General features: G+C 45.1%; 2 protein-coding genes and 1 pseudogene across 7 annotated transcripts in view; 1 reads left to right on the top strand and 2 right to left on the bottom strand.

Annotated features, from left to right (window-relative positions):
• LOC126538397 (spliceosome-associated protein CWC27 homolog) overlaps positions 1 to 13,370 on the bottom strand; it is a 275,758-nt gene that overhangs the window by 204,906 nt on the left and 57,482 nt on the right. For all 5 annotated transcript variants that reach the window (XR_008613958.1, XM_055074766.2, XM_055074768.2 and 2 more), the window contains exon 4: positions 1,592 to 1,690. Coding sequence is in view for 4 of the 5 variants with exons in the window: in XM_055074766.2 (XP_054930741.1) it covers positions 1,592 to 1,690 (99 nt within the window). In the remaining variant the exon portion in view is untranslated. The remainder of the gene's footprint in view (positions 1 to 1,591; positions 1,691 to 13,370) is intronic.
• Positions 1,730 to 6,692, top strand: LOC140217440 (uncharacterized; annotated as a pseudogene).
• Positions 6,717 to 12,751, bottom strand: LOC126538396 (uncharacterized). Of its 2 annotated transcripts, none has more exons than XM_072288039.1 (3): positions 10,377 to 12,751; positions 9,328 to 9,529; positions 6,717 to 8,625 (listed from the first exon to the last, which is right to left on the bottom strand). In XM_072288039.1, the coding sequence occupies exons 1-3, from the start codon at positions 10,508 to 10,510 to the stop codon at positions 8,596 to 8,598; spliced, it is 366 nt and encodes a 121-aa protein (XP_072144140.1). In that variant the 5' UTR covers positions 10,511 to 12,751; the 3' UTR covers positions 6,717 to 8,595. The 2 variants fall into 2 exon arrangements, with proteins under 2 accessions (XP_072144140.1, XP_072144139.1); XM_072288038.1 differs by having other exon boundaries at positions 6,717 to 7,555.

The following is a 13,370-nucleotide window of genomic DNA, read 5'->3' as shown; positions in this document are numbered from 1 at the left end:
CTACTCAAATTGAGGACGACGCAACGAGCTATGGAAAGAAGAATGATGGGTGTAACGTTAAGGGATAAGAAAAGAGCAGATTGGGTGAGGGAACAACGCGAGTTAATGACATCTTAGTTGAAATCAAGAAAAAGAAATGGGCTTGGGCAGGACATGTAATGAGGAGGGAAGATAACCGATGGTCATTAAGGGTTACGGACTGGATTCCAAGGGAAGGGAAGCGTAGCAGGGGGCGGCAGAAGGTTAGGTGGGCGGATGAGATTAAGAAGTTTGCAGGGACGACACGGCCACAATTAGTACATGACCGGGGTTGTTGTAGAAGTATGGGAGAGGCCTTTGCCCTGCAGTGGGCGTAACCAGGCTGATGATGATGATGATTAATGATACTGGAGCGCTGGTGACAAAGGTGACTTGGTGTACTTACAAATGGCACTCGTGTCATCCTATACTTTCCTTTCCTATCCTATTTTTGGCACAGGTTCGCTTGGCATCGGCATGCTGTCAAAACATAAAAACTGCAAGTGTCGCGATCAGGCTTTGAATGCCGATTTGAATAAACTATTTTTGGACATTGGCAGTAATTTCAATCTTGTGTAGTCTGAAATATACAAGCATTTTAACCATGTTGTTGTTGATCTTGCATCCTTATTCTAATAAGTCATTCAGAGACGCTGCTCCACATATGCCAGGAGGCATCAAAGACTACCGTCAGCCATGTCATCGAGGATGATCCTCTGATAATGGCATGCTGTGGCATGTAATAACACCTCTCTGCTGCATCTTGTCCATTGATTTTTTCAGCGTGATCACCCATTTCATACTGTCTGACTGCTTTGTAATACTGCTGAAGAAGCTCCTCATTAGTGCCAAATTACCGAAATAAACCTTGAAGGCGTCTAAGTGTAACACTTCAGTTGTCTGCTAGATTTGTGATGACAGGCTTCCATGGAAGCGCTACTTTGTAAATCCCATTCTTGAATGCTATTTTCTCTGTGAATTGTTGGACACTTTATTTCCATGCTCGTCATTGGAAGAAGGGTGAGGAATGCCTATGCTGTCTGAAGTGAAGGCACATCCTGGCCATATGCTTAGACTCCTGGACACATGCGACTTTTTGATATACATGTTTAGCACATGCACAACCTTTGGAAAATGTTTCGCTTATAGTGCGGTCCATCTTATAGTGTAGAAATACGTGACTGCAGCAACTTATGTTATGAGCAGTCTATGCCATAGTCACAAGATAACAGTTTTGGGCTAGAAACCAAACTTAAGAATGCCAGCCTTTTGTAGTCTGCCCAGAACAAGCACGTGTACACTGGTACAAGGCAACTTCGCATGCAGAAAGGCTACCTTTTTTTTCTAACAATGCAAATGAGGGCATATTTATGTTTTGGCTTTTTTAAGCAGAATGCTCCTGCTATTGCTTCCTTTTTTCTCTTTTTTAAAAACTTGGCCTTCTAGGTTTTAGCACATGCACTCCATTGCCCAGCATTTCTAAGAATAAAACTGAATTGGCAGTCAGCACTTGTCCTGTATGGTGTGTCCCCATTTTTGTCTCGCTGTTCCAGCTTATATTAAGGACACTCACCTGTGTGGCGATAACCCGGTGCGGATGTAGTGGCCGGTCTTCTGCATCCACTAGGCTTTCCTCAAGGCGCAGCATGTTGTACAGTGTTTCCCCAACCACCTGGGAACATCGCCAACCATCACTGAGGGTATGCCCAGCCGTTGAACTACTAAGGCAAACATGTGCACAATAAAACTTCCCAGTGAACCTGGGTGACCATGTCTTATTGAACTGAGGGTTTTTGCTGTACCTGTATGGCTGATCCGACCCACATGCACACATATGGCACTGATCTGCTTATTCAACACAACTGGTTGTTGAGAGGTGCTGCCATTTTTATGGAGTTGTCTAAAATCAATTGAAATTTTGTTTTTGCAAGTGGGGCGCATAACTCGACTTGTTTACTTCCAAGCACTTGTTCATGTGGCCATGTCACGTCGTCTGCTACCTCCAAAGGGTGCATGAAGGCTATAATTATTAACAGCCACCCTTATCATGTTTCCTGTAGCTTAACGGGACTGACAACCAATTTTCATCGTACCCATATTTTTTTTTTTTGTGTAATGGAAAGCTTACCAGTCAGAAAACACCCATGGAACATTTTTTATTAGAATCTTTCAATCTGCAATGAGCATGTAGTCGTTCCAACGGAAGCATGCTGAAAACAGTGATAAGTAAGTGTGATATCGATTATACGGCAACATTTGACAGGCAGACGATAGGTGTGGCCGTAGCTGTGAGAAAGTATTATTTTGTTTATGAAGTCGATGTTCCTGTGATTCATGTTTTCTGAAGTGTTAAAGTATTTCTGCAATAATAGCCATGTCTTTTCATGGTCTCCTGTCCAACTGCTTTGGTACTTAACTAGTCAAAACGAAACCAATAGGATCGAAAATGAAACGACACTTTCACACGTGATACACAGTTCAGCGTGTTGCCGCAGCCATGCGTGCGCTTTTGATTTCCGAAGCACAAAATAAAGTGCGAGTGTCTAATAATATATCAACTGCAATTTTATGCAATAGTTATGCTATACTTAATAAGAGTCGACTTACGTACAGTGATCTCATAGAATACATCCAAACTACTAAGATTTCACCACCAGGCCTCGCCACTTCCTGGTTTTTGAGACTTTGTTTGCCAATTTAAAATTACAATTCCTACTTAAATTGTAAACAGCGTGTTGGATTTAATCACTATAAATCATGGTCCTTTCATCTCCATAAACATCTTGCAACACATTCTGGCCAGTCGTCAGTCCCTTTAAATATGGCCCCACGCGACTGAAGTTCAGAATTATTATCATTTTTTTTTTTTTTTGGCCTTTGGTTGTGTTTCCTCTTTCAGTTGCGGTTTGTGAATTTCTGTACACTGGGGTGCACGCAGTCATAATTTCAGTATGGCCACATGCGGTTTCTCTTCTCGAGGCGACTGCTCAGTCGTTTTTTTCTCTATCTCATTTCTGATGTGTTCCTTTTTCTGATGAAACACAGTGTTACGCTAAAGCTACACAGAGAACAGAGGAAGAGGAGAACAAAGTGCGCTTGTCTTTGCAGCGGCTCGGTGTCAGCGTGGCCCCTTTTCACCAATTCATCTTTAAATAAACGCACCCCATCGTAACCGTTTCGGTGGAGGTGCGGGGTAAAACAATGGCGCCCCCGAAGAACGACGACAAACCACCCGCAGAAGCGCAATCCATGGAGCTTCGCCGAAGTTGCTGAATTGCTGGTCTGCCACCACAGATGGCTTCTGACGGTGACAACCTGCCACCTTCTTCAAGCTACCCAAAGCAGCCCTACATCGAACCACGAACCTTCACCAGAAAAGCTGGGGAAGACGTGGACGAATGGCTCAGCTTTTACCAACGTGCAAGCCCGTTCAATGGCTGGAACGCTTAAAAGCACTTCTTGTTGGGCTAGTTGGCAGCTGTTCATTATAATATATAAAGACGTCAAATAAACGGACACACACAAGAGAAGATAATGGGACAGGGCGCCACTCACAACTGCTTTATTCACAGAACACAGGCACATGTATAATGTCAGTCAACGCATACGCATGGAGCAAACTTACAACCACACATCTAATCAAACATTTATGATACACACCACTCAAGAAACTTCTTCTCGGCCTTATATAATGATAACAAAGTTTCGCTAACGCACAAGCTGCCTTTCTTGCCTATGTTGGTTGGTTGGTCTCTAAGACCCGTCTGGCCGCCTTGCTCGATGGGCGCTACGTTTGCAGGAATTTGACTTTGCAGTCTGTTACAAGAGTGGCTGACATCATGCAGATGCCGACTGTTTTTCGAGCCTCCCTCTACAAACAAGTGCATGTGACACCAAGAATTTCGATGAGTTTCTGGCTGCCATCGACAACAATCTTTTTCCCGACCTGGCCATTTTCCAGGAAGAGCAGCGTGACGACCGCAGCCTGGATGCCCTCTTCGCCTCAGCTGCTTAACCAACAGGTAAAAATGGCTTTGTCATCCAAGATGGCCTGCTCTACAAGAAGAATTATGCGGCTGATGGCGCCCGTCTCCTCTTAGTGGTCCCTAAGAATTTGAGAACCCACATACTCCATGATATGCATGACTCGACCGCTGGGCACCTAGGTTTCACTAGAACATACCACCGAATTCAGAGTCGATTCTACTGGACTAGTATGCGACGGGATATAGAAAAGTATGTGGCCAGTTGTAACAAGTTACAGCAATTCAAGTGGCCTAATACTCCTCCAGTCGGACTCCTTCACCCTGTGGCGCCATAATCAGCTCCTTTCGAAATGGTTGGAGTGGACCTTCTCGGCCCATTCCCACGCTCAACAAACGACAACCATTGGATTATAGTCTTCATCGACCATCTGACGCGTTATGCTGAAACCGCAGCGATGCCAACAGCCACGGCTCATGATGTTTCGAGCTTCCTCCTGTCCTCTGTTATACACTCCATGCGGGACCTATAGGGGGCGCCTTGAAAGCCGCACGCCGCGCCGCTTGCAGTGCAACTCGTGTGCAATATTGAGAATTGTAGCAGATGGTACTGGCTCCTTGCATAGGAAACTATGGCGGTGCAAGTGCCTGTGGCTGGCGCATTAGTCCTTCGAGCTGGCTTTAAAGATATTGTAGTGGGATCATTCTTCCACAATACCACTATGAAAAAAGGCGAAAAACTGCATCAAAGCGGGCATGTTTTTGACGTGCACGAACGGTTTGCTACGGTGACGTCGGTATTGAAGGACAAATACGTGCGTCTGGCGTGCATCTCGCCATAACGATCGAGGTAATTTATCATTCTTTCATGCTTCGAATATGATTGGTGCGTACCCATACCCGTGTATTTGCAAAATATTGAGACTATTCAGAATTATCGATGGCTTAGATGAGATCATGGCCACTGGCTAGGCGGCATTCCTTTGTTGTGACCGCGGCTTCGGGTCATGACAATTCGCAGCCAAGTCGCCGCATCTTGCGCAGTGTATCGCTTAAATTTGTCGCTCGGTGTAACGACCCGTTTCTTTGTTTATGTTTTCCAAAAGAAGAAAAAAGCTTTGTAATGTGCAAACAAGGGATACGGCACAAAAGTAAGGTCAAAAACAGGACAGGTACTACTTTCAACTGTTTATTCCACAATGTCGTCGTAAAATATATTCGAGAAATGCACAGAAGCGTGTATGTTTATGCACTTCTGTCATTACAGGGTCTGCACGGCTTACTTACGCGGGCTGGAAAGCCACACTTTGTTTTTTTCCTGCAGACCCTACAGTTCTGGTAGCCTAGCTACTCTTCATCCAAGCTTAATTCTAGAGTAGCTGTAGCGCGGTGCCGTGCCGCTAGGTGTGTTTACATTAATATGCTAGGCAACTCAGTTCACTGCTTCATGTTCCTAACAAACAAACAAATCGTGTACAGCTCTAGCTGACCTCGCATTGCATTCCCAAATTTTGTGAAAGGTAGAAGGTGAGCTAATAATGTTTATTAAATTGTTCCCTCATTTTTGTGCAGTATTAAAATGCCTTGCATACATTTCTTTTCTCATCAGCTGGATGCCAGCAGGAACATCACACAAGCTCACTGCACCTGTAGAGGTGGTGTTTCAGGGCAGTGCAAGCATTCAGCGGCAGTGACACCAGCAGTGATTACATATGTCAATCAAGAGGACACATCAACGAAGACGTCCATAGCAAATGTGTGGAAACGGCCACCGGCGAAGCAGCTTGGGATGTATGACAAGGGAGTCTTGTTTTCGGAAATGTACCCACCTAAGCGTCCAGATGACATGCTGGTGGAGCAACCTGTGCCCAGAGCCATCATCAATTCAAACTGCCCCTTGGGCATAATGCTCCGCCAAGAGGAGCAAGTAAAGGAAAATCTAGCAAGCTTGGACAGACTGCTCGAACGCCTGGGTCAGCCCAACGAAATATTTGCAGACACACTCCAATTGAAGAAGTGAGTGACGACTTCCTTCTTGACGTAGTGGTGACAGAGGACGAACGCAACATCATTGCAAGACAAACGATTCTACAGAGTGGATGCCCACAGTGGTATTGTGAGAGGGCACTGAGAATTTCAGTGAGTTCCAAGGCTCACAGGATAAAGACACATCAAGCAGACTTTGAGCCACATCAAGCCACACTCCTTTAAAAGCGCTGCATCTGCATACGGTGTGGCAAAAGAGCCAGTCGCATGGCAAGAGCACATATCCGAAGAGGGCCGCAAGGTAATTCAAGTGGGACATGTCATCAGCAATGTGCAGCCATGGTTGTGCTGTAGCCCAGATGGTTTGGTGGATGAAAAGCAAGGAATCTGCTTGCTGGAGATCAAGGCCCCTTCCAGGTGCGGGACACAGCCCGTTGTCAATGAGAACATAAATGTGAACTATCTCCACCATGAAGAACAAAAGCTGCAACTACGGGAAAGTCACGTCTACTACACACATGTTCAAATAAGCATGTATGTTGTAGGTGCGAGCATATGTGACTTCTACGTGTACTCGCCAAAGGGGTCGAACTGTGTAGAAGTAAGAAGGAACGGCTCCTTTCTGAAAAAAAGTTGTGCTGAAATTAGAGTGGTTTTTTTAGGCACTACTTCCCAGCTGTGCTGCGGTGCCGAAGTCTGTATTAAACTTCAGCAGTGTTTACATCCGAATCATGTTCTTTTTTTATTGAACGAAATGTGGGCACGCTTGCACAATACAGCAAAACTAAAAAGAGCTGTCCAAACATTTGCTTATGTCCAAAGCACTCACACAGTCTTGATGACAGGACCTTGTAGGTGAGCCAGCACGCTGCACACATGCACTATCTTGTCGATGTGATACATGAGTTCTTGGGGTAGCCTTTCATTCAAGATCGTAAAAATCTTGATGCGTTGAATGCACCTCTCCACATGAATGCGGCGAGATGCAACCTTATCTTCCATCTCCGCTTTGGTAAACTGCTCATTGGCCTTTGCAAATGGTGGCATGACAAGTGTGACGTCCTTACTCTATAAGTCTCACTTTACTTGGGGAAAACCTCTGTCCGCCATCACCATATCCCCCGGTTCCAGCAGGTTAATCCATCCAGAGTCAGCGATGATGTACGTGTCGCTCGACCTGCCACCAAACAAATCCGAAATGAATGTTATGTAACCGGATGGCGTGATCCCAACTAGAAATTTCAGTGTAATGTCCCTCTTGATGTTGCTCCAGCAGTTTACCCTATCAGCAACGTTAACTGGCTTCTCAATTCTGATTTCCAAACAGTCTACAATAACCCTACAATTGGGATAGTTCAGGCGGAAAGAGGAAGGCATCAGTGCTTGTACCACATCCCTCGAAAACCACTTGATCCAACCTCCGGTGCTGACGGAAAATGCGCGACACGCTATCGATGTATGCCGAACAAAACGCCTAACGCAGAGAATGTGAGGCCATGCTTGATCTTCAAGAAAAACAGCAGAAGCTTGCTGTACACCGCCAAGTCCAAGTATCTCTCGCCACACACCTGCAAAATGAGAGGTATCTTGTGAGCACAACGTTTACAGTAGTGATGAAACCAACCTTCAAAGCTTTTTTGTTCTTACTAATTCAGAAATTTCCACAATTTCGCAACGCATGTTCAGCTGATTTAGTGCTTTAAGTGTAAAGCCAGCATTTGAACCCAGCAAGAACAGACACCATTTCACGGCTGTCGTCTGGTGAAATGAACGCTTTCCAAAGGCTGACTTTCTCCAGCGCCTATGTTTATGCACCTCATACGAACAGCTTGTTTTAAGATTTGAGTTTGGGCATGTGGTTTTCTATTGAGAGCATGGTCCTAAACTGTCAATGTGCTAAAAACAATTCTCCTTCACTAACCTTAAATAAATATTGTCAGACCAGGAAGACAGTTTTTTGTTTTAGTTGTGATCAATATCTCACTCAGCTTGCACTGAGGTAGATGAAATCTCGTTAGCAGATGCACTGTCTGCTATTGCATGTGAAAACGAGGAGAAATACCACCATGCTGCAGTACCATATGCTCCGACAAATTCCACGGCATGTTAAAATGGAAAGAAAGCCCTAGTCCATTAGACATCTTGTACACATCTGTGCGGTTCATTATCCATAACCAGAAAAAACTGTGCATCAGGTGGTTGTCAAATTCCTAAGGGACAACATCAAATATAAAGAAAGGCTGCACCTTTAGATGAACGTGCATGACATCAGCATATCTATTTTTCAGTTCAATTTAAATTCAGCAACTTGTGAATATACTCTTATTGGTGTCATTTGGAAGCTGATCTAACATTTACCTGTGGCAAGAGGCTAGAAACACTGTAACTGTCACCCCAATCAGGTCTCTGAGGGCATAGTCATTTTCCTTGTCCACCAAAGACAGGTAGCCTTAGAAACCCTTTGGTTGGTGGTCTTACAAACGCAATGCAGTGACACTTGCGTCAGCCGTTGCAGGCTGTTCAGGTGCAAAGAATTCGACCTGGGTGGATGTCTCGCATGCACCGGCGAACAGGGTGCAGGAAATCATCAGGACTCTTTGCTGTGGGCTTACGGTGTCTCTAGCGTCTGAGTTGAGACCTGCATAAAATTGATGGCATGTTATAATTTTCAGACAAGAGAACAAGGTGTTTTCTAGCTTTATCTTACCCTAGAATACCGATTGTATGCCATGTCAAGAAGCCCTAAGCAGGCCCACCAAGACACAAAAGCCCATGAGAGGCTCACCACAGTACCCCTGGGAAACTAGGTGAAACTGAATGAACGTTCATTGTGATGAATGAGAAGAGAACTACCATCGCAGGTTTTTAATAGGGATAACAACAGCAAGGACTGGACCCTACAAGAGTGTTCGTTGCCTGAGGGACTCGAACTATGAAGTGCCGGCTGACAAAACCCAGCTTTTTTCACACAGCCGTTTGCGACCCGAGGTGGTTCACATTATTCTTCTCAAGCCATTTTACACTCGATAGGACTGTGCAGGTTTCATGTTCCAGATTGCTCTTCCACGTACCATTATTTTGTTTTGTGTGGCATCGGGGTGATGTGCTTTTAACGGAGGCAGTAAAGGCTGCATTTCATTTGTTTTTGGCACAAGTTTGCCACAATAAACATTCAGTTTGTTATTCACTGCTGCATCATTTGTCATTAATGACAATATGTCTGTTCTGCCTTTTAGCTTTCAAACACCAGAAGCACCCACCCTGCACTCCTTTTTTTTATAATCTGCAAATTTTGAATGGGCACTTACTCAGTACTTTATGGTAGTACAGTAGAACCTACCTCAACTCCTTGCAGTTGTTTGGGTTCGTTATTCCGATCGGTGCCTTCAGGTTCCTCCAGCAGTAGTGTGACTGCTGGTGCTGGAGAAGCTGGCACGTCCATGGTGGCTGTGGGTGGTCCAACTTGCACCAGGTTTGGCAAAGATGTTGAGGAGCAGGCGAGATCTGCAGCAGTTGTTGCGGCTGTTCTCTGCTTCTTAATTCTAAGAAGGAAAATGCGCACCGTAACTTCTCTAGATAATCGCAATGCAGGCTGGCATTGAACGAGAAAATGTCTGTCTATATAGGGGGCGGGGGGGGGGGGGGAGGGCACTGCTACTGTAAGTTTTGAACAGTTGCAATCGGCAACGTTTGACTCACACTGACAGCACACACAGACTGAGGTGCTGCAGTAGAACTGCTTTAGATTGGAGCAATCTCGTTTACAGCCAACAGGTCCATATCATGAATCTGGTCCCCCTTCTCTCCCTGTCAGGCTCTGGGGAAAGACCAAAACAAACAAAAACTAACGACTGCCAGATCTCTTAAGACGAGAATAAATATACTCAATTTTTGTTCCTCATGCAAATTTGTCTCCATGCTGCACACTTTGCGCATTTAATCACCCCCGGAATGACTACATGCACTGCTGTTTACTCCCAAGTATGCACCACTCAAAGTGCATGTGCACTTTGCCATCTTGTCTGTGTGAAGTCACTGTGCTTTTCTTTTTTGCGGGAATTATGGTGTAAGCCAAGCAATGCTCTAGCGACCTCTCAAAGCTTCCGAATGCCATATGGCTACCCCGCTGTACTATTTCTGCGTTAATTATGGGAGCTCTTCGAGGAGCCGCAACCTCCCTCAGAGGGGAGTTTCGACCCCCAGTTTGCGCACCACTGCTCTAGCGGCTGTGCCTTTGCCAGCACTAGAGTGAAATCGGTCACACAAACCATCGAGCACACACACTGACGAAATCTTGGCTCGGGTGTTGCCAAGAAATTATCGCATCTAAAGATGTCAACATCTAACGGCTAGCTTAAAAAGAAAGTGCCTATTTCGCGGAGTTCTCACCTTTCATAGCGTCCAGCCTTATCTTCCGTAAGCACGAACTGCTTACGATACTCGTCAAGAAATATTGTTGGCATGTACGACGGGGACGACACATCCTTGGACGGCGCACCCCCAACGAAATGGCATATCTTCATGTGCCGAGAAGGCTCCCAGTTTTTTCTGTCGGCACTGAAATGTGCAGATGTTAGTGGCACAAGAAAACAAATGCAGAACGCGAGACGGCCAAGAGAGAAGACACGGTCACGGGCATTTGTTCAGTGGTGGTGGCAACGGACGGAACGGCTCTACATTGATCGCTATCCTCTGCTTTTGCAGTTACTGCATTGGAACACTTCACTGTCTTCAAAATCACCGCTTGCCTGCTGCAGCTTCCCGATAGCGGCTACTACCACGTGTCAGCTACAGCTCTACGTCATGAGCCACGTCACCACCGTGCTCAATTAAAGACGACGGCAAGCCTTCGACAAGTGCATTTGTTCAGTGGTGGTGGCAACGGACGGAACGGCTCTACAGTGATCGCTATCCTCTGCTTTTGCAGGTTGCTTTAATTTCTCACTATTTTCATTCATTCATTCAAAAATCAGTTTATTCAAACGACTAATAAGAAATACATGTGAACCATCTGGGCCCTTAGCCTTCTCGGCTAGACTTGGGCCCATGCAGGAAGTGCGAAAAAAAAAAATCGTTATAGCGAGACAACTCAGTATTTTACACATACTATATTGCTTCTGCCCCCACCACTGCTGCATATACTTCCTTTACATTTTGGCACTGAAGTGTTTTGTAGCTTTTGTTCTGTGAACCGAAATGTCGGAGTTGTGTTTGGTTTGTAATGAGCTGCTCCCAGATAATTGAGTGAATCCAACATGTTCTGAATGTAACTACAGTTACCATTTGGGAACATGCTCAGTCATAAGCAAAACCGCCTTCGAAGCTAAAGATGACACGTCAAAAAGAACATGAAAATGCCAAACATGTCTTGTCTTAGCTGCCCGCGGCACTCAATGTGCAAGTGGTAACTTGCGGGATGAAAAAGCACTGGAGAAGGTGCTTATTGAAATTAATCGAGAATTGACTCAGTTACCTACAATTCAGAATAGGGTGGATGCCCTTTTTTCAATTAAGAAAACGGTTGACAAAATAGAACACCCCATTGAGCATCTGTCTGAACAGTACGACATGGTACTTGCAGAAATGAAAAGACAATCTTCAGAAATCCTAGGCCTTGGGAAAAGAATCGATGTGGTGGAATCCTCTAACAACAATCAGGAAGTGTCTGAATTAAAGAAACATGTCGCCGCCCTCGAACAATACAGTAGAAGACAGAATCTAGAAATTCAGGGACTGCCAGATGTTGAAAACGAGAATTTGCTCGCTAGGGTGAATGAACTGGCAAATAAACTTCACCTTCCTCAGTTGACCCATACCAACTCTGAGGCCTTACACAGACTGCCTGCCAAGCCTGGCAAAACCTCGGTAATATTAGTTCATTTCACATCACGTGTCATGCGTGATGAATGGATGGCAAAGAAAAACGAGCTGACAGGTGCTCAATTGGCAATACATTTCAGAGACAGTTTGACACCACAGAATAAGAAACTTCTGTGGATGATGAAAGCAAAGGCCCGGGAAATGCACTACGAGTTCGCATGGCAAAAGGATGGCAAGCTTTTCATGCGTAGGGCATCTGGCCAGCGGGCAGTGCGCATCAATTGCGAAGCTGATCTTGATAAGATTCGTTGAGCGGCCACAAGATTGCACCGCCTATAATTTTCCTTGTTATGATTGCTGCTTTCGATGGCTGACTTCACTAAAGTTATGTACCACGATGTTTCTTCTTTTAAACCCTTAATACATACCCTGCGCAGAAAAAGCGATAACATGTCAGTTTTCCACGCAAATATAAGAAGCTTGAGGAACAAGCAACATGAAACAGAGGCATTTTTTTAATCCCTTGATTACAATTTTAACTTCGTAGCATTTACGGGAACTTGGTTTCAGAATGTTCAAGATGTTGTCCACTTTTCCGGCTATAGGTCTGAGGGTGTTTATAGATCAGGTTGTAGAGGTGGAGGAACTTCACTGTATGTTAAGGAGGACATTGCCTATGATGTCTTGTGGGTAGTTTTCTGGTATTACCGTGCATTATGAATCAATCGTTGTTAAGAGTGCTGGAACAGTCATTGCTTCAATTTATCGCCCACCTTCTGGTGAAGCTAAAGCATTCTTTGAATATATTACGCCTGTTTTTGAATATGTGTCCTCTGCAATGCTTCCTATTGTCCTGGTTGGCGATTTTAACATTGACTTACTAACAGACACTTCACAATCTGGACAATTTTTAGACATAATTGAGTCATTCTCTTGTACAAATGTTATACTGTCACGTGGTGGTGACGTTAAGAACACAGTAGCAATACTGTGAAAGGCAAAACTAGATTTTATTGGGCGAACCTGTGCCCACAAAACAGGCTACACTTATAGCACAACGAAAGCAGCGAACACAGTCGGCGATCGTCGGAAATCTGATCAGCGAGGCAAGCGCGTCGGCTTTTATACAGCAGGCGTCGAATGTTCCAGACTAATCGTTCGGACCCGCGCGCCTTCCACAATGTTCTACACCATTCGCGTCACACGATGAAATCAGATAACACAACGTTCGGCGACAACAGACAGCCGGGTAGAAGCATCGATAACTTTCCAGAAACTTCGGATACATGCAAGCGCGTCCCGCGCTGTGCGATTACATTTGTTAGGTGGCGAAACGTGGTCGCCAGATAAGTACACGTGTCAATACCCCCCTCTTAAAAAGCATCGACCCGATGCTGCAAACAAACGAAGTTAATAAACAGAAGCACTCGTAGCAAAGAAAAGAACAAAAATGACGAAGTTCGTCAGCGTCCGTAAAAGGGTTTAAGGCGCACCACGTGGACCACTTCAGATCGTGCGCGGCGCCGCTGTGAATGCGAAATGCCGTCTGGCACGACCTCATAA

Source organism: Dermacentor andersoni, chromosome 4 (assembly GCF_023375885.2).
Source record: "Dermacentor andersoni chromosome 4, qqDerAnde1_hic_scaffold, whole genome shotgun sequence".
NCBI classification, from domain to species: domain Eukaryota; kingdom Metazoa; phylum Arthropoda; class Arachnida; order Ixodida; family Ixodidae; genus Dermacentor; species Dermacentor andersoni.
The sequence above is the reverse complement of the archived record's forward strand: the minus strand, read 5'-3'. Positions and strand labels throughout refer to the sequence as shown.

Coding starts and splice junctions, on each gene's coding strand:
- LOC126538396 (XM_072288038.1), bottom strand. CDS start 10,510: ATGAAGATATGCCATTTCGTTGGGGGTGCGCCGTCCAAGGATGTGTCG. Junction 9,530..10,376: donor AAGGCTGGACGCTATGAAAG/GTGAGAACTCCG, acceptor TTTCCTTCTTAG/AATTAAGAAGCAGAGAACAG. Junction 7,556..9,327: donor AACAACTGCAAGGAGTTGAG/GTAGGTTCTACT, acceptor CTCATTTTGCAG/GTGTGTGGCGAGAGATACTT.